Raw genomic sequence first — 24,916 nt, 5'->3', positions numbered from 1 at the left:
AAGGAGATAAGTTTAGTCTCAATCAATGTCCAAAGAATGACCTGGAACGAAAGCAAATGAAAGATATTCCTTATGCATCAATAGTTGGGAGTCTTATGTATGCCCAAACATGTACAAGACCAGACATCAGTTTTACTGTTGGAATGCTGGGTCGATATCAAAGTAGTTCTGGAATGGATCACTGGAAGGCTGCAAAGAAAGTATTACGATACTTACAAGGAACGAAAGATCATATGCTCACTTATAGAAGATCTGATCATCTAGATGGGTTGGATAATCAGATTCAGATTATGCTGGTTGTGTGGATACAAGAAAATCCACATTTGGATATTTGTTTCTGTTAGGTGGAGGAGCAATATCATGGAAGAGTGCGAAGCAGTCTGTTATAGCTGCATCCACTATTTAAGCTGGGTTTGTGGCATGCTTTGAGGCCACAGTCCAGGCTAATTAGCTGCGGAATTTTATTTCAGGACTTGGACTAGTCGACAATATAGCCAGGCCGCTGAAAATTTATTGTGATAATACTGCTGCAGTTTTCTTCTCTAAAAACAATAAGTATTCAAAAGGTGTTAAGCATATGGAATTGAAATACTTTTCGGTTAAAGAAGAAGTCCAGAAACATAAAGTGTCAATTGAACATATTAGCACTAAGCTTATGATTGTTGATCCTTTGACAAAAGGATTACCGCCCAAAACATTTATTGAACATGTTGAAAGAATGGGTCTTATTGATAACAATGAATGATTTTATGTAAAGTCTTTATTATGTTTATGTAATTGACACTTTGAGCTCAAATTATATATGTTTCTGTTGTTACCTGTTTTCTCTTGTATACATAATATTATGAATGATGATAACAGGTTCTGACTTAGATAAAGTATTCTAAGTATTATCGTTGGACCCATTATGCATTTGAAAGGTTATGTTAGGTAATAGACTAATATTGTAGTACATGGAAGGAACTATGTCAAGTAAAGGGACGTACAACCGTCATGACTCATTTTAGTTGATTTATTTAACGACGACAAATGATGTTGGATTTAACGTTAATAGTGCACATGATTGACGTACCTATTAAACCATTAAATTAACATTGTATGTACCAAGTGGGAGAAAGTAAATTTTTATGGCCCACATAATTAATTTATTTACTGATTTAATAATAATTGAATAAGTTAAATCCTTAATCTATATGGAAAGTTATCTAGTAGGATAATTACTGACTCCTAGTAGGATTGTATCCACAATTACTGACTCCTAGTAGGATAATGATTGTATCCACCAATTACGTTGATGGAACGTGAAAACATAATTGACTATTCCCATTATAAAAGGGGTCCTCTCTCTGCCAAAAGAATAATAAGCTCCATCACAATTATTCTGAAAGTAAGGTAAATGAGAGAGAAACAATTCAGTACTTCTGCTATTACGCTTTTGCTTCCGCTAAAACCATGGAGAATTCAGGTAAGTAATTCTTTATTGAATTACTGTTATTATGTGTATGTGAAAATCATTAAGTTCAACGTTCCTGAATAATACAAAGAATTATGGATAGAATTGTTTATGTATAAGATTGTTTAAGTTTATATAATCCGTTTTATGCTTACATTGGTTTGACATTCCAAAATTAAAACACTATCGTACATATGTCAATTCCTCCAAAAATGTATAGTTTTATGAAGAATCTGACACACATATAAAGAGTTACTTTTTAAATAGTCCGAGCAACATAGTTATCAACTCAAATAACAATACAAAAAAATCCAGAATTTGGGATGGACCAGTTTTGTCTCAGGATTACAGGCGTTTTGATATACACATTATTTGCATATAATGATCAAATGTTATTTGCAAATCACTGATGCTTAAAATGTGGAACTTTACGTTAAAAGAAGGGTCTAAGGAATACTATTTAAAGCTTAAAAAAAGTACCTAAGTTCTTGAGTTCAATTAATTATCTGTACACTTCTGCAAACTCTTATCATTTAGTTGCTTTAGAACATCCATACTTAACCTTTTTTAAGAAGAAAGAACTGGAGAATATCATCGATACTTGTTATGAATCAGACAGTATTAAGCAAACCCACAAGCAAAAGAAAAACAAGAAGAACACACCGATTTACGTGGAAACTCTTGCGGGAAAAATCATGGGCAGAGGCCGAGGAAATTCACTATGAGGGAGAAGAGTACAAGGTTGGAGACGTAGTCTCAATGGTATTTTTGTTACATCCAAAACGACCCACTAAAGGCACTTACATAATACGTGCGTACAAATAAATCCTAGGCTCAAAAACATACAGGTTCATACCCCATGAAAAATCACAAACATGGGTCGCACCGCAAACTTTTCGAGACCGACTCAACAAAATTCAGTTCCCAAACTCTAACAATACTTATAAGGCAAAAAATGAAAAAGGTGGGGAAAATTACCTCAGTGGTAAGTTGATCAGGTAGTTTTCTGTTGAATTGTCCCAGGCTCTTGTCATTCTTCTGATAGCGTTCTATTGTCTTGTGTGTACTAAAATTAAAAATAAAAAAATGAATCACAATGAGAATTTACTAGCTAAAATCAACTAATTATTATATAGGAAAACAAAAATAAATATATGGTACTGCTTTATAACAAGTAGTCCCTTCGTTTCATTTTATGTGTTATCATTTTTTTTTGGTCCGTCATAAAAAGAATGTCATCTTTCCTTATTTGGTAACTATTTAAGGATAAAATTTCATTTTACCCTTATTGATCCCACTTATAAAGTCCACTTAATTAAAAATAGTGGTAGTATACAACTTTTAATAAAGGATAATTTGGCAAAAATCATCAAGTCTTTATTTATTTCTTAAACTCCGTATCCGGTCAAACTATGACACATAAAATGAAACGAAGGGAGTATTAATCATGGTATATATGAGTGAAGAGACTTGGTTGAGAAAAATTCCATTTTTTCAAACAAATTTTGATAATTAGTTCCTTGTATGGTCTAACAGTCGTCACCTTATAAGCTAATTTTTGGAGTTCAGATAAGATTTTGATCGGGCTGGGTTAGTTCTCTGAAAGCATGGTTTTTGCCTCCATCTCCCCTTTGAGATTTTCCATTCGTTGGGTTATCCCTCGCTCTCGCGTTCGAGAAACCTAAGGTCTATTTTCTTAATAGATAGGGAGAGGAAGAACATACACATGGTGTTTATCGACCAAAAAGAGACTTAAGACAAAGTTTCAAGGAAGACTCTGTGAAGATGCTTGGAGGCTAGAGATGTACTTGTGTCATACACTAGGATGATCAAGAACATGTACGTTGGAGTCAATACCTAGGTAAGGACCGTAAAAGGAGACTTAGAGTACTTTCAGTTGTGATGGGGGTGCACCAATGATCAACTCTTAGCCCAATTTTGATTGCCTTGGTAATGGCTGAATTGATGCTGCATATCCAAGAAGAGGTGTCATAGTGCATATTATTTGTGGATAACATAGTTTTAATTGAAATTAACATAGTTTTAATTGATGAGGCTCACAGTGGAATTAAAGGTAAGATAGAGGTTTGGAGATAGACCTTGATGTCCAAAGGGTTTAGGTTGATTAGAACCATGACAAATTACTTGAAGTACAAGTTTAGTAACATAAAACATGAGGCTGGCATGAGGTGAGGCTTGATAAATAGGTCCTCCAAACGAGAGAAATATTCAAGTATCTTGGATCTATTATCTAAGAAAATAGGGGAACTGATGATGATATCACGAACTGTATAGGTGCAGGGTGGATAAAAATGAGGCTTACATCCGGATTTATTTGCGATAAGAAGGTGTCACCAAGACTTAAAGGTAAGTTCTAGGGTTTGTCCAATTATATTGGATGGGTCAAAGTATTTGCCAGTAAAGCGTTCTTGCGTACAAACGATGAAAGTTGCAAAAATTATGATGCTGCTGTAGATGTATGAGCATACTAGAAATGATAGGATTAGAAATGAAGCTATTTTAAACATGGTGGGAGTTACTTTTGTAGAGGACAAAATGCGTAAAGCAAGGCTGAGATGGCTTGAATGTGTGAGAAGAGATACATGGATGTCCAAGCGCGGAGATGTGAGAGATTGGCTATGAATGATTTCAGGAAGAGAGTAGAGATAGGCTGAAGAAAGATTTGCGGTGAGAGGTAATTAGACAATATATAATGTAGCTTTAGCTTATAAAGGACTTAATCGTAGATAAGAAATTGTGGAGGACATGAATTAGAGTAGAAGGTTGATAGGCAATAGAGTGTTATCTTGTTTATCCTTCCACGTGTTGTAGTTTCTTATCCATTGATTTAGGTTATTATATGTTACATGTAATTCAATTATTATATTATTTTTATAGCAATTATTATTCTAAATGATTGTCATGCATTCTGTAGTATTTTTTCATGACTTCTTTACTTTCTTATTCTGTACTGCTTTGTATTTTTTCTCTAGAGTTGAGGGTTTATCAGAACTTATCTCTCTACCTCTAAGATAGAGATAAAGGTATGTATACACTCTGACCTCATCAGACCTCACTTTATGGAATTACGTAGGATATGTTATTATTGCCGTTGTTGTCATCTTTTCTCTTAATATAATATCTAGAGTGTAGGAAAAGAACCCCCAGAGTGAAATAGAATATGAAACCATAAGTTCTCAAGATAATACGACAAGCCAGAGCTCTGACCGTGAGGTTGTTGAAGAATCAATCGGTACATATGCAATGGCTTAGTTAAGGGAAACCACCGAAATTATAGCAATAGCGAATCTTCATAGGATCGGACAATTGTCACTCCTTATGGATCGAACCTGGGTGATATCTTCCCTTGTGTTTGTTATAGCAAGAGTCCCCGAATCTAAAGCTACTTAGGGATTTCTATTTTGTATCTCGAAAAAAAAAACACAAACAACTTTTCATTTTAATGAACAATTTTCTTTCTTTTCGGGCGAGATCATGAGTGAATAGGAAAAAAAAATTACTTTATATATCTAAAAGTATAGAAATGGTTCTTCTTTTTATTTTGTGGCCAGATCATGACCTAATAGAACCATTTCTATTTGTTCTTGATGTTGCAAAAGTGAATACCTAAAGAAGTTAAGCATGTAAAATGGAGATCAAATCCAATTTATTTGCCTGCAATATGCATGAGAGCATAATTATATTCTCTCAAAATTAACTATGTAGGTTCTTTCACACAATATATACATAGACAAATTTTCTATAATAATAACTACTATTAATTACCATATACGTTTAGCATATTATCTAAGGATTCTTAAACATACGTAAAAGTTTAAACTACTAGCTAGCTAGAAGATTATGATTTCTTCTTTTTCTTGTTATCAAGAGATCTGCCTACCTAATGACACTATCAAACTTATCATCTCAAAATAAATGCACCGGTGTATATATCAAACCAACACATGAATGTCATGTATTTGAATTTGGAGTTTATTTTACTTAACTGTTATTAATAAACACGTATTTTACTTAATTTAATCATTTAACCATGGTAAAGAACATTATTTTGATGTATACATTAAGTGTGTGTAACAGTGGAAGTTTTTATCATATACTATAGTATATATTATACCCCATCGATCAGGATGGATGCATGCAGTCCTTCCATGAATTCTTTGATAACGCGAGATATTTCATCCACCGGACTACCTTTCTTATTATGTTATATTATATCATATGATCAGCTAACTCTCCATGCTGCTTGAGAGATACTCATGCATCATATTCTAAACAATGTTTTATTATATCATGCATCCATTACTATAATAACCATAAGCTATTGCAGCTCCAGCCTGCAACCAATTTCACCCCTCAATGCCAAAGTGACTTATCGATCAGCCTTCATTCGAATTATGTTATACAATTAGGAGTTAATTAAGACTTCATGAAGTACTTTTTTGCTAATTCACTAGCTACTTATTACTTCACCTTTGCATGGATGGGGAGCAAGAATACAATGATATTATCCAACAAATTAATTAAGTCAAAGTCAGTTTTTTTTTTCATTAATAACAATTTGGTAGTAATACTGAACTTTTATGAGTATATGCTAAATCAACCAAAGCCAATAATTCTTACTATATAAATAGTCTGTGAACCAAATTTAGAGAGCAAATTAAAAAAAAAAATCACAAAGAAGCATCTCCAAGGTAAATTGGAAATTAAAACTATTTTTTTTCTTATATATAATTCTTGTATAAATAGTCTGTGAACCAAACTGACTCCTTACTGTTCCCACTAAAGTCTACATATCAATATTATTGGAATCAAATGTTTACTATCCTGCCAAAAGCTATAGTTGATAGTAAAGGCGTAACTTTATTTCTTAACTAATTAAGTCCATCAAGCAAGCATCATGTTCGACCATGACTCTGACTTGAGCCACCCAAACCCGCTCGTGGGCCTTGCCATAGCCAGAATGTTGGCGTTATCCAACAAATATACTTTCTAAAAATGACCTCGTTGCAAAATACAACATTTAAATGATGGTTCTTAGATCTTAGAACATCACTAAGAAAATCATGAATAATTTTATGGATCATGAAACTCCTCATCAGATTTAAGTGATCAGGAGAATCTGTTTCATACACAATTCCTTTCTTAATTATGTTGCACAGACTATCCAAAAATAACGCAACATCTGCGCTAGATCCTTCAAAAATACACAACTTCTGAATGACCTGACACGCACATACCCAGGGATATTTTTGGAGAGTTTGAGCAACATAGAACTTTAAAGAACTTCAACAACAACAACAACATACCCAGTGTATTCCCACCAAGTGGGGTTTGAGGAGGATAAGTGTACGCAGTCCATACAACTACCTCAAAGGTGAGATAGAAAGGTTGTTTCCGATAGAACCCAGCTTTAAACTTGATATAACTTTATAAAATGACTAATGAATCAAAGCATGAAAGTAAGGAAATGAAGAAATGAAGTAACTAAAAGAAGCAAAAGATGATAATGCAAGTACATTTTCGTACACCAGAAACACTGAAGAGCTGGTATGTACTATAAATAGCAGTATATAAGGTGAAGTAAAAAATACTATAGATATTTTCTTAGGTGCCACAAAATATATTCAACATCACTTCCAAGTGCAGTACTCTTCACTATTTACAACAACATATATGCTGGCTCAGTGTAATTTCACAAATAGAATTAAGGAAGGATTGTGTGTATGCCGAAATCTTATTCCTACCTTATGAAGGTATAAAGACGGTTATCGATGACACTGGTGACTCAAGTAAAAACTTAAAATAAGTTTTAGCAGAAATTAAAGATCCACTTCCATTTATAAGTACCAAAGTACTCATGAACATAATTAAAAACAGGCAAAAGTTGGTGGGGGTATTGGGAACAACAAAATTGTAGCAAGTACAATTTCATTTCAACTTTCAAGTTGAACTTCATTTTAATTATAGTAAAATAGAAAAAGGCACTACACCTCCCAAGTAGTAACATTTTGCCACCACGAAAGAATGTGGTGCAATGGATGGGGTTGCTGCTCTCTTAATCAGAGATCTCGGGTTCGAGCCCTGGGTATGGAAAAATCTTTGGTAGGGAGCGCCTATCCCCCGAATGGGGCCCTACCCGGCGCGAATCCGAATTAGTCGGGCTCCAATGCGAGTACCGGACACCGAATGGGAAACCAAAATAAAACATTTTGCCACATACATCAAATATTTTGTTTTCTTGTTTTGCTGAATTAGCTCTTGTAATATACAGATAGTCATCTAGATTTTGTACAACGTTCAGCTTTATCAAGATTTCCCAAGAATTTCAAATAATAATGACACATACATCATTCAAAACATTAAAAGATTGTATTGGTAACACACCACTTTATATAAATATTCTCTTTTTCAAAAAATCAGAACGATAAAGGGCTGAATCTCAATGAATCATGACAGTACAGTTACAAGATTAGTTACTATATCTTGTACGTGTTTAAATCGTCTAATAATAGGATTCTATCTGCCGTTTGATGGAAATTATACTTCAAAGCTATAATGACACATGAAATCCCCAATAGAACCTGTACTTTTTTCTTTTTCTTTTTTCCTTCTTTGTTACTCTATTTAACTAAAGGACTAATAAATGGAGAATCAAGAGAAGTTAACAAAACAAATAGGTATGCGGAAAAATAAACTAAGGGACCCTATTGTACAGATAAAGCAGGTGATCATTGTACTTGTTACTTGTTATACATTTATTGTATGTAATTTTCTGAATAATGGATAAATATCCTAAATTGAGCTACAAGTTGATTACTAAAACAAGATTCTTGAAATTAACATTTTTAGATGTTGCCAATATACACATACAATCATGACGTTAATGAAGAAAAAACTCAATAATTTCCCTCAGATGACTTAAATACGCGACGTGGTATGTAGAGTGGTCTTGCTACCACACGATCCACTGAGATTCAGCCCTTTTCGAGCTCCAATTCGGCGTAAACAATAAATAAACTAGGAGTAGAAGATGAAGACAGTATATACCTTGAACTTGAGAACTCATAAAGCTTTCCTCTTGAAGAGAAAATAATAAGAGCAACTTCAGCATCACATAAAACTGAAAGCTCAAAGGCTTTTTTTAGAAGTCCACTTCTTCGTTTTGAGAAAGTCACTTGCCTACTTGTTGCATTTTCAATTCTTTTCAGCTGAGTTTTTCCTCTCACCATTTTTTTGTACTTCACAAAAACTCAAGTGCAAAAAGAGGAAAAATTGAAATGAAAAAATTTTAAAAAAGATTCTACAAGTGAAAATTGAAGATATTGTAAACTCTTAGAAGGTCCAAATTACTTTCAAATAATACAAAGAAATAACTCAAGAAAATACTGGCTTTTGATTTTTCAGATCTAGAAGATAGAAAAGGGAACAAAAACAAAGATTTTTTTTTATTTATTTTTTTTTGGATTAAAGGATCGAAAACCCTAAAAAGACAATAAGGAAGAAGGCATTTTTTTTTTTGCTATTTTTATCAAATTTTCCTCTTTGAGTTGTATACAACCACTAGAGATAGAAAGAATAGATATAAATAGGCAAATGATTAAGGAAAGACTTGTAAGAAGCAAAACCTCATATATTTTCTTCTTTTGGTAAACTTGCAAAGAAGCACTAACATTAGACAAACTGACAGCCCAAAAAAAGAAAATATAAGTGAGTCTATATGTTAGGCAACAAGTGGGGGAATTATTAATTATTATTTCTTTTTCCTTTTTCTTTTTTAAAAAGAATTTAAGAAGAGATACCCATATATAGGGACCATTGACAGCACATAAATAATCTTCATGCTACCCTATTGGTGTATTGACCAAAAACCCTAAGGGGTCATTTGGTAACTGTTTCGTAGATGAGTTATGTCGGTATTAAATTTTGTATAGATAATATTATGTTTTGTAGTTAGGAGGTACATGAATAACTAAATCTTGTATAAGATAATACATAATTTTTTTCATTATTAATCTTTATGTTACTAATGCATGCATAATTGTAACCAGCTATCAAATGATCCCTAAATTATGTTATTTTGAGTTTAACTTATATAAACTAACAATATAAACAAAAAGATAATTAACTTGGAAATTTTTAATTGTTCAGCTGGCCAGTTGGCTACCTCAACTTTTATCTTGTTGGTAAACAAAAGCGGATTTAGGATTTGAAATTTATGATTTTTACAATGACTTAAAGTTAATATCTACAATAATATAACTAGGTTCACAATCAAATATTTATAGATATTTAGGGAGTTTCCAAACATATATAGAATTTGAACAAAAATTATTATATACACAAAAATTCATAATCAAAATTGTGCATCAGTCCTTGTTGGTAAAGGCTTAATTCTCCACCTTGTAATTCAAGATTGGAAACATGTTATGTTCCTACACCCTCAAGTTAATATGCAATAAATATTGAGTTTACAGGTACATACTTATAGATATTTAAGGAATTTATTTTAATATATATACAAAACTTTGAAGAAAAATAGTAAATTCAAGTGAACTAATGCTGTAGGAAAAAATGCTTTTGATTAACCCTAGCAAGCCCCTCCTCCTTTATTCCAGAGTGATTAAAAAAGAACTATTTATTGAAATTAAATTTTTCAGTCAGTTGTTTTCATTATTGTATTTCAATGCCATGGACACATCAAGAATTTACATTTTACATTCTAAACTATGAAATTGGTACGTCACAACCATGCCCACTTTTTATTCTTTTTCTTTAAACAAATAAAAATAGGTGTATCGTATGTGTATAACTACCCGGCTTATGCACGGCCCAATATTAATTCTTAAAAAATTTACGTTGTGTATAATTTTATCATGTAATTAAAAATTTTATTTATTTGGTTGATAAATTCTAAACTAGATATATAATATTATATTTAGATTGATGAAATTTGCATAGCGATATTTTAAGTTAATCAAACTTTTGTGACATTGATAATCAATTATATTTTTTAAATAATTTAAGTTCTTAATTATTGTGATTTATAATATTTTTTTTCTATTCTTTTAATTAAAAGTGACATAGTAAAATTATTGTAAAAAATACTTGTGAATTTTTTTTTAAAGTGGCTCCATATAAGACGTCGTGTTAATTTAAAACATCAAAAATTAATTTATCATTTTACGTCTATTTTACCTTTTTTATTAAATATTATTAATTTTTTAATACTTAAATGACTTATAATAATTAAATATGAGTAATTTAGTAAAATAACGATTGAAGTAGTTGAAACAGTCATGTCATAAATATCTATTTTCATTTTTATTAAGTATTATTAATTATTTAATATGTAAATGACTTATAATAATTATTTAGGGATAATGTAGTAAAATCACGATTGAAACAGCTGAGTCAGACATGTCGAACATGAGCAGCCTACTTCAGCTGCTTATTGTGACTTCCCACATAGGATACTAATAATATAATTTTTTAATGCTTAAATAATCATAATAAGTAATTAGGAATAATATAGTAAAATCACGATTGAAGCCACGAAGCAGACATGTATTAAAAGTGATATAGCATAATAACTATAAGAAATTACTTGTGAAAATAACCTACGTGAGCCTCATATAAAATTTCAAGCTAATTTAAAACATCAAGAGTTTATTTATTATTTTATGTCTACTTTATCTTTTTTTTATTAAATATTATTAATTTTTTGATACTTAGATGAATTATAATAATAATTAGGGGTGATATGGTAAAAAATTATGGTTGAAGCAGTTGAAACAGACATATCAGAAATATTTATTTTACTTATTTGTATTAAATATTACTATTAATTTTTTAATACGTAAATAACTTATAATAATTAATTATGGGTAATACAGTAAAAACACGATTGTAGCAGTTGAAGCAGGCATGTCGACCTGCTGCCTGTTTCAGCTGCTAAACTGTTTCTTATAAATAAAAGAATAACTAGCGAGCTTACGCTGTGCTACACACGGCCCAATGTTGATCCTTAAGAAATTTACGCTATGTATGATTCTACCATTTAATTAAAAACTTTATTTGTTCGGTTGATAAATTCTAAGTTAGACATGTAATATTATATTTAGATTGATGAAATTTGCATAACGATATTTTAAGTTGTTCAAACTTTTGTAACATTGATAATCAATTATATTTTTTAAATAATTTAATTTCTTAATAATTGCGATTTATATTTTTTTTTATTCTACTAATTAGAAGTGACATAGTAAAATTATTATAAAAAAATACTTGTGAATTTTTTTTTACGTGGCTCCATATAAGGCGTCATGTTAATTTAAGACATCAAAAATTATTTTATTATTTTACGTCTATTTTACTTTATTTTATTAAATATTATTAATTTTTTAATTTTTAAATGACTTATAATAATTAAGTATGGGTAATTTAGTAAAACTGCGATTGAAGTAGTTGGAACAGTCATGTTATAAATATCTATTTTTGTTTTTAATTAAATATTATTAATTTTTTAATACATAAATGACTAATAATAATTACTTAGGGGTAATATAGTAAAATCACGATTAAAACAGCTCAAACAGGCATGTCGAACATGAGCAGCCTGCTTCTGCTACTTAGTGTGACTTCTTATATAGGATACTAATAATATTTTTTTTTAATGCTTAAATAGTCATAATAAGTAATTAGGGATGATATACTAAAATCACGATTAGAGTCGCGAAGCTGAGATATATTAAAAGTGATATAGCATAATAACTACAAAAAATTACTTGTGAAAATAATCTAAGTGAGACTCATATAAGATGTCAAGCTAATTTAAAACATCAAGTGTTAATTTATTATTTTATGTTTATTTCATCTTTTTTATTAATTTTTTTTTTAATATTTAGATGACTTATAATAATTAATTAGAGGTGATATGGTAAAATTACGGTTGAAGCAATTGAAGCAGACATGTCAGAAATATTTATTTACTTATTTATATTAAATATTATTAATTTTCTATTACGTAAATAACTTATAATAATTAATTAAGGGTGATACAGTAAAAATACGGTTGTAGCAGCTGAAGCAGGCATGCCGACCTGTTGCCTGCTTAAGCATAAAAATCCCTCTTATATATAACTATTCAATTTAAGTGGTATAATACTTAGATGACCATAATAATTAATAGGAGGTGATATAATAAAATCGTGATTGAAGCAACGAAGTAGAAATGTTTTGATTGAATTATAATAACGAATTAGAAGTGATATAACAAAATTAATATAAGAAAATACTTTTGAAAAAAATTAAGTGGATCTCATCTAAGACGTCAAGTTAATTTAATATTAAATATTATTATTTTTTTAAAACTTAGATGACTTTATAATAATTTTTTAATATTTATTTTTAATACTTAGATGACTCATAATAATTAATTAGGGGTGATATAGTAAAATTACGTAACCAACCAAAGTAGACATGTCAAAAATGTTTGTCTTTTCTTCTTAAATATTATTAATTTTTAATACGTCAATAACTTACAATAATTAATAAGAGGTGATACATTAAAATTACGATTGAAGCAACTGATTTTTGTTTTTCGAATAATAATAAGTGAAACTTTGCGGAACTTAGTAGTCATTTTGAAAACTACCCTTTTATTAAACATTATTAATATTATAATATTTAAATGAAACAGTTTATAATAATTAATTAGGGGTGATGTAGTAAAATTACGTTTGAAGCAGCTGAAGCAGGTAGCTGAAGCAGCCAGACGACCCCAAGCTGCTCAACATTGTCGCTTCTATTATAGAGTAAAACTATCCGGCTTACGCCGTGCTACGCATGGCCCAATATTGATCCTTAAAAATTTTACGGTATGTTAAATTCTATCATTTAATTAAAAGATTTATTTGTTCGGTTGATAAATTCTAAGTTAGACATATAATATTATATTTAGACTGATGAAATTTGCATAACGATATTTTAAGCTGTTCAAACTTTTGTGACTTTGATAGTTGGTTATATTTAATTTCTTAATTATTGTGATTTATATTTTTTTTTTCTATTCCACTATCTAAAAGTGACATAGTAAAATTATTATAAAAAATACTTGTGAATTTTTTTAAGTGGCTCCATATAAGACGATATGTTAATTTAAAACATCAAAAAATTATTTATCATTTTACGTCTGTTTTACTTTTTTTTTATATTAAATATTATTAATATTTTTAATACTTAAATGACTTATAATAATTAAGTATGAGTGATTTAATAAAATTATGATTGAAGTAGTTGAAACAGTCATGTCATAAATATCTATTTTAGTTTTTATTAAATATTATTAATTTTTTAATATATAAATGACTTAAAATAATTACTTAGGGGTAATATAGTAAAATCACGATTGAAAAAACCGACGCAGACATGTCGAACATGAACAGCCTCCTCCAGCTACTTATTGTGACTTCTTATATAGGATACTATTAATATAATTTTTTATTGCTTAAATAACCATAATAAATAATTAGGAATGATATAGAAAAATCACGATTGAAGCCGCGAAGCAGACATGTATTAAAAGTGATATTGCATAATAACTATAAAATATTACTTGTGAAAATAACCTAAGTGAGCCTCATATAAAGCTTCAAGTTAATTTAAAATATCAAGAGTTAATTTATCATTTTATTTTTATTTTATTTTTTTTATCAAATATTATTAAAAATTTTAATACTTAGATAACTTGTAATAATTAATGGAAAAATTACAAAAACTAGCTTCCTCAAGATTATAATTACAATAAATAGCAACACTTTTTCAAAATTACATTTATAGCAAAAGTAGCAATATTTTACCCACTTCATAGTAATAGAAGAATATGTATTTTTCAGTTGTGAATATGTATTTATGAGTAATACATATATATTTGTATATGTATTTATATAACAACATTTTACTTAAATACAAATACAATTTGCTATTTTCATAATTATGAAACTGTTGCTATAAAAGTTATAATTAAGGCTACAAAATTGCTATTTCTGAAATTTTCCAATTAATTAATTAGGGGTGATATGGTAAAATTATGATTGATACAGTTGAAGCAGACATATGAAAAATATTTTTTAATAAGTAAATAACTTATAATAATTAATTAAGAATGATACAATAAAAACATGATTGTAGCAGTTAAAACAAGCATATCGATCTGCTGCTTGCTTTAGCATGAAACTCCCTCTTGTATATAGTAACTTATATCAGAAGCTGTTCTTTTCAGAAATTGCAACGGAAATCAATATCACGTATATAATTTATCACGTTAAAATTATGACTCACATAAAAGTTTACCTCAAACAATATTGGAACTTAAGATACTAGAGAAAAATCATCTCTCATTATTATTTTTATTTATCTGATTTTAATTTGATATTAAAAAAATAAAAATAAAATTAAATCTTATAATTTTAAACTAAAGATCATAGATTTATCTAAATAACTTTTAAACTTGTGATATGTCATATCTGGAGAGTCAAATTAAGAAGTTGTCAAAATATGAAAGATGTTTTCTTTTTAAAATGGATTTAAAAGGGAAATAAGACAATAAATTAAAACGAAAAGAAGTACTAACATTTATTAGAAAAATAGTCGAAGAATGAACAACCAGGTGCGAGGTTTAACCCTATTTTCATAAGAAGATAAAATAATAATAACAGCAACAATATATTCGTTGTGAGATCTCACCAGCAGAGTTTGCAAAGAGTACATTATACGCAAACTTTACTCATATTTTTTTTTTAGAGATAAAAAGATTATTTTTTATAGATATTCGACTAAAATATAGGAAAAAAAATATTGAATTAGATTGTTGGTGCCAACTGCTTTGTAAGAAAAAAAAAAGGTCCCTGTCAGTTAGAAATAATTATATTTGCATACATCATTGTACTTTTCAAAATTGTTTAAATTTATCTATGATGGCATATTTCTCCCTCCAATAATTTTATGTAACAAATCAACCTCTTGTCTTTTATAATTTGTTAATATCATGATTTATTTTTTAAGAATTTAATATGTGGTATTGGACTAGCTAATATAACAAATCTTGTTTTTAGTTCTAGGGAGTGCAAAATACAAATATGATAAGTAAAAAAAACAAATTAATTAAAGTACCATAATAATATATATTTGCCAAGTTTTGGAAAAGCAGATTACTTAGAAAAGTAGGGATAAATAAACCATGGATAACTTTTTTTTTTTCACTTCCTATATTTGTAATTGCAATATGGCACTTGGTTCCCTAAACATTTATGTACTTATGTGTAGCTTTTATTGCTTTCTTCGTTTTAATTTATTTGTCATATTAGTTTTTTAGTCATTATTTTTTTATATAAAATAACTTAACTTTAAATTTTTTCTTTTATTCCTACTGAAATAACTCTAGTTAAGAGGATATGAAGGTCAAATATTAATATAGAAGGTTAGTAGTTAGTCGAGTATTGTCTAATTTTTCTTAGCAAGTATTATTGTTATTACTATTTTATTTTCAATTCTATTATTATTTGTTGCTCTCTTACTTCAGTTTCTTATTATTTGTTGTTTCTACTTATATTTTCTTTCAATTTATTTTACCATGACTTTTTTATTCATCTTTTTCATTCTTTACTTATAAAATTACATAGGGTATATTGTTAGTATTAATCTTAATGAAATGATTTACACCACAAATTTCTAAGATTTATTTGACATTCCAAATTTCAATTCTTTCTTAATGTTGTGACTAATATTTTAATGTTGATTATGGATATGCAACTGAGAAAGGGAAGAATATTTTTGTTAAAAAACAAAAAAGAAAAAGAGGATAAGAATAATATGGACAACATTAAACACACGTTAAACTAACTCCCTCCGTCCATTACCAAAAAATAAAAAATAAAAAAAATCCCTCCGTCCAATATATTTGACTATTACTATCTGACGCATATGTTAAAAAAACAATACTGTACATAATAGATATAATTTTACTAATTATCTTTTAAATATAATAAATTTAATACTTTAAAAAATAAAATGAATAATAACTGTTATTTAATAGCAAGATAAAATTGATAAATTATCTATTAATTTTTTAAATAAATAAATATTATTAGACATATATTTTTAGTAATATCAATAAGTATTGTTAGATAAAGGGAGTATAAGTCCCCCACTGATCCCCCCTTCCCCCCACAACACAAACACATCGAAAATCAAGAAGATGATTTGGGGTTTTGATTCCAGACGAATTTTCAAAGTTTTGAATATTAATATATGTGTTAGAACCTTTGGACTCTCACGATTTCTAAATTTTGGATCCACTATTACATACACAAGCCAGATACATACCCCCACCCTGGCAAAACCCCAACTATCCTATCACTTCTGGCGACCCTTTTTTACTCTCTTTGTCCATTAATAGTTATTCATTATTAACTTCGCACGCAGGTTAATAAATAGTACTTCTTCATTCTTTTTTATTTACTTCATTTTGAAATGTGTTTATATTCCTAAATATTTATTTTTTTAACCTTTCAAGAATAGTTTGAACAAAATCTTTCTATTATATCCTTATTTAATAAATATAATCATTCTTTATTTTAAAAGAAGTACACAACAACAACAACAACAACAACAAACCCAGTGTATTCCCACCTAGTGGGGTCTGGGGGGTTAAGATGTACGCAGTCCATACCTCTACCTCTGATGAAGTAGAAAGGCTGTTTCCGATAGACTCCCGGCTCAAGACACGAGATACCACACAAACACATAGTAAAACACAGAAGCAGATTACATAAAAGAAGTATAAAATTTAATTAGGAATATATCAATAAAATTACTTTTAATTTTTTAAGAAGTAAGAAATTTATTAAAGGGTGTACTCAATTCAAGACGATCAAATAAAAAGGAACGAGGAAACGAATGATATGGGTAATTTTAACTTATTACCTTTGCATATAATAATAAATTTAATGTTTTAAAAAATATATTGAATAATAAATTAATATTTAATGCTTACGATAAATGAGTATAAATAAATAAATTATTTATTTATAATATGGTAATAGATAAGGAAAAATAAACGGGGAGAGTAGTTGAGATTTCCATAAAAGGCTTTTGGACCACACTCTGTTAACATCAGGAGTTCAAAATTTTAGTTTGTCCGTACAATTTTATTTCTATTTTAAAGACGTCAATATCGATCCGTACGAGGTAATATGTCACTATCCAATCACAGAACGCCACGTAAGATTAAGCCACGCTTTCTTCACGTGGGTCGTCCCGTCTTTGTTGTTGGCGTGTTTTGCTGGTATTACTATAACTAGTTATGGTAGTACCCTTTTTTGAATTTCATTATTATTATTTTTTCAAGGTGGTCCAAATATTTTTAGTTTTGTTTTCTCATTCGGTGTGTTCGGTACTTGTATTGAAATTTGATTAATTTAAATTTGTATTGCATAGGACTGCATTCGAAAAAAAATACTTCATATCAAAAATTTTTTCATATACAAGACTCGAATTCAAGATCTCTGATTAAGAGAGGAGCAGTCAAATCCGTTGTACCACATCTTTTGATGGTGGTCCAAACATATTTATACTAGCACAAGCATTTCATAAAACATTTATCAGGTACTCCATAAATATGAATTTAATTCTTACTATTTTCTTCTCTTTTGCCGTCTCAATCTCTCAGTGTAACCAAAATAATAATAATAATAATAATGCACTCAATCTTTTCATATATTTTATTTCTAATTAGTAAGTGTATAAGAACAATGCAGAATATAGTGTATTAGTAATATTTGTATTAGTTATGCTGATATTATTTTTTATATGTTGTTTGATTTGATGTATTAGAGATAATATATCTTATATAATTTTTATAAAAGAAATGTTTATTTATAAAAATACCTCTCTTTGACTTTGTACATTTTTTTTGCAACAAAATTGTTTTACCATCTCAAACATAATTAGTATTGTTGAACTAGTATACAGAGGTTTAGGATTAATTGCAAGACCTTTATCTTTGCGCATGAAATGTTATGCCGGCGGATTAACATAGTTGAAACAAAAATAAAATATAAGATGTAAAATTAAGGAATAGTCTAAAAAAAAATTAAATCTTTTTAAAGATCCTCGAAGCAAAGCAAAAATTTGTTGGAGTTATTTAAACCAACTATTCATTATTGTAAATTAAAATGGTGGAAAAAGAAATTGTGAAATGTTCTGAGAAAATTCACTTTTGCAAATAAATGATGGAAAAAAAAATTGTGTAATATTTTGAAAGAAAAATTAAGGAGTATTAAGGTTATACACATCTTAATACACAATAGAGTGCATATTCTATCCTCTCCGGACCTTATCACGGAGGATCATATTTAAAGACGAATTTAAAATTTTAAGCTCGTGGATTTTTAAAAAAGTAAATTAATATTAACAAGGAAGTTAAGGGTCGGCCAGGGGACTCGAACTAGGGTTTCACTTGTGTAGCACTTCTAAAGTTTTTTTTTTTTTTTTTTTGAACTGATGAGCAAATCAATAACTTTGTTAATGGATTTCAAATTTAGAATTTTTATATAATTAATAAATTTCTGAATATAATTGCAGGGTTTATGAAAATATTTGGGGATTTCTATGAGCCCGACTTCAAATGTTAGATCCGTCCCAGATTATATTGGTGTGTTATTTGGAAATTACATAATAAGATCGTAAATTACACTACTAATATTTTACTATTAGAAGTATCTAAGGTATGTTCCAAGATCATAATCTATCAACAATGTGACACATTTGTTTTTCTTTTTTAATAATATAAGTTTTTCATGTATAAACACTTTTTAAGTATTTTAATTGGACGGTCATGTCGGCATAAATAATTGGTGGTTAATATGTTTCTGTGTGTCTTTTTAACAATTAATTTTGCAGGTTATAATTTATTTAAGATCTTGCAAAAGGTCCAAACATTTAAAGTTGATGTAGTATCTTTTTTGACATCACCTGCATCTATAAATTTAAAAATAATACTATTACACGGGTTACGAGGTCGAAATTTGTCACTAAAAAAATAAATATAAAATATGAAGAACTAAACACATGAAATTAAAAAGATTTATATCTATTTTATATAAATTAAAAAAAAGTTATATATAGATTATGTAACTTTTCATCGAAAAAGTTTGAATGAACCCTTAATCCTACTTAACTTTGCTTTTGTTGAAGGGGTTGCTTGATACACGGGACAACAACAATAATATCGAGATAAAATTTAAAATTAATTACATCTCATATTTGATTGAGGTATATATGAACTAATCCAAAAATAATATTTATACTAAAATGATAGAATTAGTTATTTATTTATAAGGTGAAATAACTAATTTTATAAGGTATCCTACCTCATAGTGTTAAATATTCGGTTTTTTCATGTACATAACACAAATTATTTAAATATTAGTTACTTGTGGTCTCTGTGAAAATTTAAGGAATTTTATTTTTAAAATTTAAGGATTTGCTTAAACTTTTTATATGCTGCATCTAGTAGATTTCTGTGATTAGGCTATTTCCTCAATTTTGAAATAGTAGAAGTTTAGTATTTTGAGTTGTCTATAAGGTATTTTACCTAATTTTTTCGGGGAAAAAAAAAGTAAGTTTAATAATAGTATAAGTTATTTTTCAGAAACTAAAAAAACATGTTTTTTGTTTTTCAGAAACTAAGAAAACAACTTTTTATTGAAACATATATGAAACCTTGAAGAAGCATTGCTCTAATATTAATAAAAGAAATTTTCAAAATTGATTAGCAAACTCAAATTACTATACTTTTAAATTTATATGTTCGAAAAACACGTATATCTAACAACGGATTTCAGAATAAACATATTTCTGAAGTCTGACCAAACTAGATAGAAGACATCATATAATTCGATCATAACTAAGAGGAATTAAGATATCTTATCTATCTATAAATGGAAAAAAATGGTCATTTCAAATTTTTTGCATATAAATAAAAACCTCTTGTGAAAAAGACTTAAAAACTAAAATTAAATTTGTAAAGAGTTTAAAATGCCATTAATTTATTCCCTAATTAAATGATTCAACCTATAATTCATTGATGGTATGATTGTGATAGGGAAATACCAGTTGACCACTACCCCCACCCACAACACACACAGAGGCCCACATTTAGCACAGATTAATGGGCTTTCAGTTTCAAAGTTTGAATAGGTGTCATTTGGGGGCCCAGTCCGAAAGCTGCTGCTCAGCTAGCCCATTAACTCTTGTTCCTGCTTTTAGCAACAAGTATCTACCTTCTAAATTCTAAATACCTCATTTTGTGCTAAAAGTTAAATGGTACATTGCTCATACAATTCAACACATTCAGCTTTTGAATATTGATGAACAAATCTCTATTGATAGAGTTTGGTAAGTTATTTAAAAGGATTGAGATTTTAAGTAGTTATGATAAGTTAAGTTGCCGTGTGATGAATTTTTTCCAAAACTTGTTATTTTCGTATAACTATATTGATATTTACCATTTACTGAAAAGTCTTAATAGCTATCGAATTTTTTAACTTATCGATGAGGGCTTGATTCTCACGTAAGAATCCGATATACTTAGTAAGAAAGAAAAGCATCAATCTATCTCACCATATTCTTCGAAAGTTGTACAATAATATTAAAACTTCCTTTTATTTTCCTTGAATAATTCAGATATGCATCACGTAGGATTTGTTGAGATTTGAGAATACAATTAGATGTGCTCTCTATAATATAGCTTAAACTTATAGATGAGATGGTCACACATTTCAACATACTATCAGCAAGGTAGATATTCCAGGATCAAATCTCGCTGTCATCCACTATCAAAAGAATTTACACGTGCTTGGCCATGAAAAAGAATATAATCAACTTGCACATGAGGGAGCATGTTGAGAATACAATTAAATGTGTTCTTTCTAATATTTTAAACTTTTAAATAAGATGATCACATACTTCATAAAAACTTATTAACTAATGAAACTTGAAACCACTAATTAAGAAAAAATGATAGGTCAAATTCATCTTGCCACATCCCTAGGCAAACCTTTAGTGTGGTATACTATGACGATCTCTTATTCAATTCTTGTCCAAGTGTGGGTTTGCATGGTCTCTATTAGTGAAGCATAGGAGGTGTCAATTTGCATAAATTTGGTGTTGTGTAATTGTTGTAATTATATATATACCCCAACTCTATGATTCAAAACATTGATATCTTAGATATCGTATTGTCATATTTTATCAAATTGTGATGTCGTATGTGACATTATTATAGTACTTTTTTAATGAGTCAAATATATTTTGTGAACGCTGATAATGTTATTTGACGATGATACTTATTAGAAGTGATGATTTTCTTTCCTAAAAAGACACGTGGCAGCTGGAAAATTAACCTACAAATGAATGATTCTTCACTTAAATTAATTATATACATTCGAACAAATATTATGAACAAAGAAGTAAAATATCATTACACGTTGCCTATCAAAAACATGAATGTAATGACAAAAAACTTAAAAAAAAAAAATGCTGGGCGAAGTGCACAAAGAGCCATTTGTAGACGGCTTACTGATTGGAGTGTGATTTTCTCTAGGTTGTAATAACGGTATCAGAGTCATTCATCGTCGTTCGTGCCCGTCGTGTTGTGGATGGGACATCGGTATCACAGTCTTCGCAACGGAGCTAGTAATGTCTAGTACACAACTGTTGAAAATGAAGAATGCAGAGCATAGTAGTTTGTTATATTTCATTCACATATCGATACACATTATGTGTTGATGCGGGATTCATATAACTTTGAGCGCTCCCATTTAGTGTAGTTCTCCCCAAGTTGTAACAACATATTTATCAAAATTTATATCATTTAACTATCTAAAAAGAAATTGCAACAAGTATTTCAAAACAAATGGATCCGTATTAAATAATTTAAATTCTTTTGGCACTACTAAAAATTCTTGTTTTAGCCATGCGGTTTAGTGAGGGACATTTCTCACTAATTAAGATTTAGTGAGGGCGGCCATCGCTATAAGGTGTCTTGCTAATTATTAGTGAGGGAGACCCTTGCAAAGTAGTGACGGACTCCGTCACTCAACCATCGCTATTTTGATCTTACAATTTTATAGAAAAATATAATGTAGTGAGGGATGTCCCTTGCTATATTAAAAATATATATAATATTAAGTTATTATTTAGTGAGGGACGTCCCTTGCTATATTAAAAATAAATAGAATATTAATTGCTAGTACATGAAAATTAATACAAATTATAAATTTAAATATATTGAGGGATATCCCTCGCTAAGTCAAATAAAAATTTAATTTGATATTAGAATATTTTGAGGGATATAGCTATAGAAATCTCTTGTCAATCTGGTGTTATTATTAGTTTTTTTACTGCATTACAACTCAATATTTAAATAGAAAATTAAAGTACAACCAATATTAACCAGCAAAACAATAAGAAAAACACCTCCAAAATAATTTAAACATTAAAATTAATCAACCAAACTTCATACATATTCATCCAACTTAAACAATATGCAAACAATCACCAAAAAAAATTCTTTCAAACACTCTAAACTAACAAAATTCAAACCTTAAACAATGCCACCTAATACTCCATTCAATCTTTCTCATCCTTTCCACCATCATCATCAGAGCTAGGGGGCGAAGAACGAGGAAGTTTGATTAAGGTATTTACTTAAGCCTTGAGTTCTTTGACGTCTGACTCAAGTGTCATTCTACGCCGCTCCTCCTCCATCCTTTTTTTGTTCCTCCTCGTACTTCCTAGCAAGCTCTCGAACTTTCTATCGCATCTTCTCAAACTACTCATCTAACATGGTAGCAGAACTCCTTATACCTTGCAATCGACACGAAAGACGGTGAAAGTTCTTATCAGAGAAAAGGTCGTATGCCCTTTCCTTATACACGCCCCCAAGTATGTCTAACCAGCAGGAGAGAGTTTCTTCCTCTGATAGCATGATTGAATTTCCTTGGTCGTCTGTTGATTGACTACTTTTGATCTCTTCAATTGCTTGAACACATCGATTCTACATTAAAAGTAAAATTATTATATAATAAATGATATAAAATAAATTCTAAGTAAGATATGAACTTATGTAAGTATCCTCTGCCCATGTTTCGACCCAGAATTCTTTTCCATCTCTAATTTTCATATAGGTCTTCTTCGCTACCTCTTCACGAGTGGTTGACCTATCAAGAGATGTTTCTACAAATAAAATAAACATAGTGAACTACAATTACATAAATAATTTACTATCATCTATGTGTATAAATAATTACCAGTATCTTCATCCAAAAGGTCTAAAAGAATAACCCAAAAAGAGTGACATTGACTCCCTGGATGTTTTAATTCAGATGAGATGAATGATGCATGAGATGCTGGTTGCAAAACAAGTTCATCTTCTCAAGTGGCCATACTTAACTAAATTCAAAACACAAGTTCACATTTCAAGTACCTACACTTAACCAATTTTCAAGTTTCTAATTCACTTCTCAAGTGACCACACTTAACTAAATTCAAAAAACAAGTTTAGATTTCAAGTAACAATACTTAAAACATTTTGAAGTCACTAATTCATTTCTCAAGTGATCACACTTAACTAAAATCAAAACACAAGTTCACCTTTCAAGTAACTAAATTCAAAACACGTCACTAATTCATAATTCAAGTCCATACACTTAAACATTTTCAAATCACTCATTCACTTCTCAAGTGACAACACTTAACCATTTTCAAGTCATGAATTCATATTTCAACCAACTATACTTAAACATTTTCAAGTCACTAAGTCATTTTTCAAGTGACCACATTTAACTAAAATCAAAACACAAGTTCACCTTTCAAGTAACTAAATTCAAAACACCAGTCACTAATTCATAATTCAATTCCATACACTTAAACATTTTCATGTCACTAATTCACTTCTCAAGTGACAACACTTAACCATTTTCAAGTCATGAATTCACATTTCAACCGACTACACTTAAATATTTTCAAGTCACAAAGTCATTTCCCAAGTGACCACACTTGACTAAAATCAAAAGACAAGTTCACCTTTTAAGTAACTAAATCCAAAACACAAGTCACTAATTCATAATTCAAGTCCATACACTTAAACATTTTTAAGTCACTAATTCACTTCTCAAGTGACAACAGTACTTAACTATTTTCAAGTCATAAATTCACATTTAAAGCGACTACACTTAAACATTTTCAATTCGCTAATTCACTTCTCAAGTGATCACACTTAACTAAATTCAAAATGTAAGTTCACATTTCAAGTAACTACACTTACACATTTTCAAGTTACTAATCCACTTCTTAAATTACCACACTTAACTAAATTCAAAA

The 24,916-nt window shown here is 29.2% G+C and overlaps 1 protein-coding gene across 1 annotated transcript in view; it reads right to left on the bottom strand.

Annotated features, from left to right (window-relative positions):
* Positions 1 to 9,161, bottom strand: part of LOC107866303 (agamous-like MADS-box protein AGL19) — a 17,822-nt gene extending 8,661 nt beyond the window's left edge. The window contains exons 1-2 of the mRNA XM_016712421.2: positions 8,522 to 9,161; positions 2,432 to 2,519 (exon numbers count right to left, since the gene is read on the bottom strand). Coding sequence (XP_016567907.1) covers positions 2,432 to 2,519; positions 8,522 to 8,703 — 270 coding nt within the window. The 5' untranslated portion in view covers positions 8,704 to 9,161. The remainder of the gene's footprint in view (positions 1 to 2,431; positions 2,520 to 8,521) is intronic.
* Between the last annotated feature and the right edge of the window lie 15,755 nt (positions 9,162 to 24,916).

Source organism: Capsicum annuum, chromosome 1, assembly GCF_002878395.1.
Source record: "Capsicum annuum cultivar UCD-10X-F1 chromosome 1, UCD10Xv1.1, whole genome shotgun sequence".
Classification (NCBI taxonomy): Eukaryota; Viridiplantae; Streptophyta; class Magnoliopsida; order Solanales; family Solanaceae; genus Capsicum; species Capsicum annuum.
This window is presented reverse-complemented; position numbering and strand designations above follow the sequence as displayed.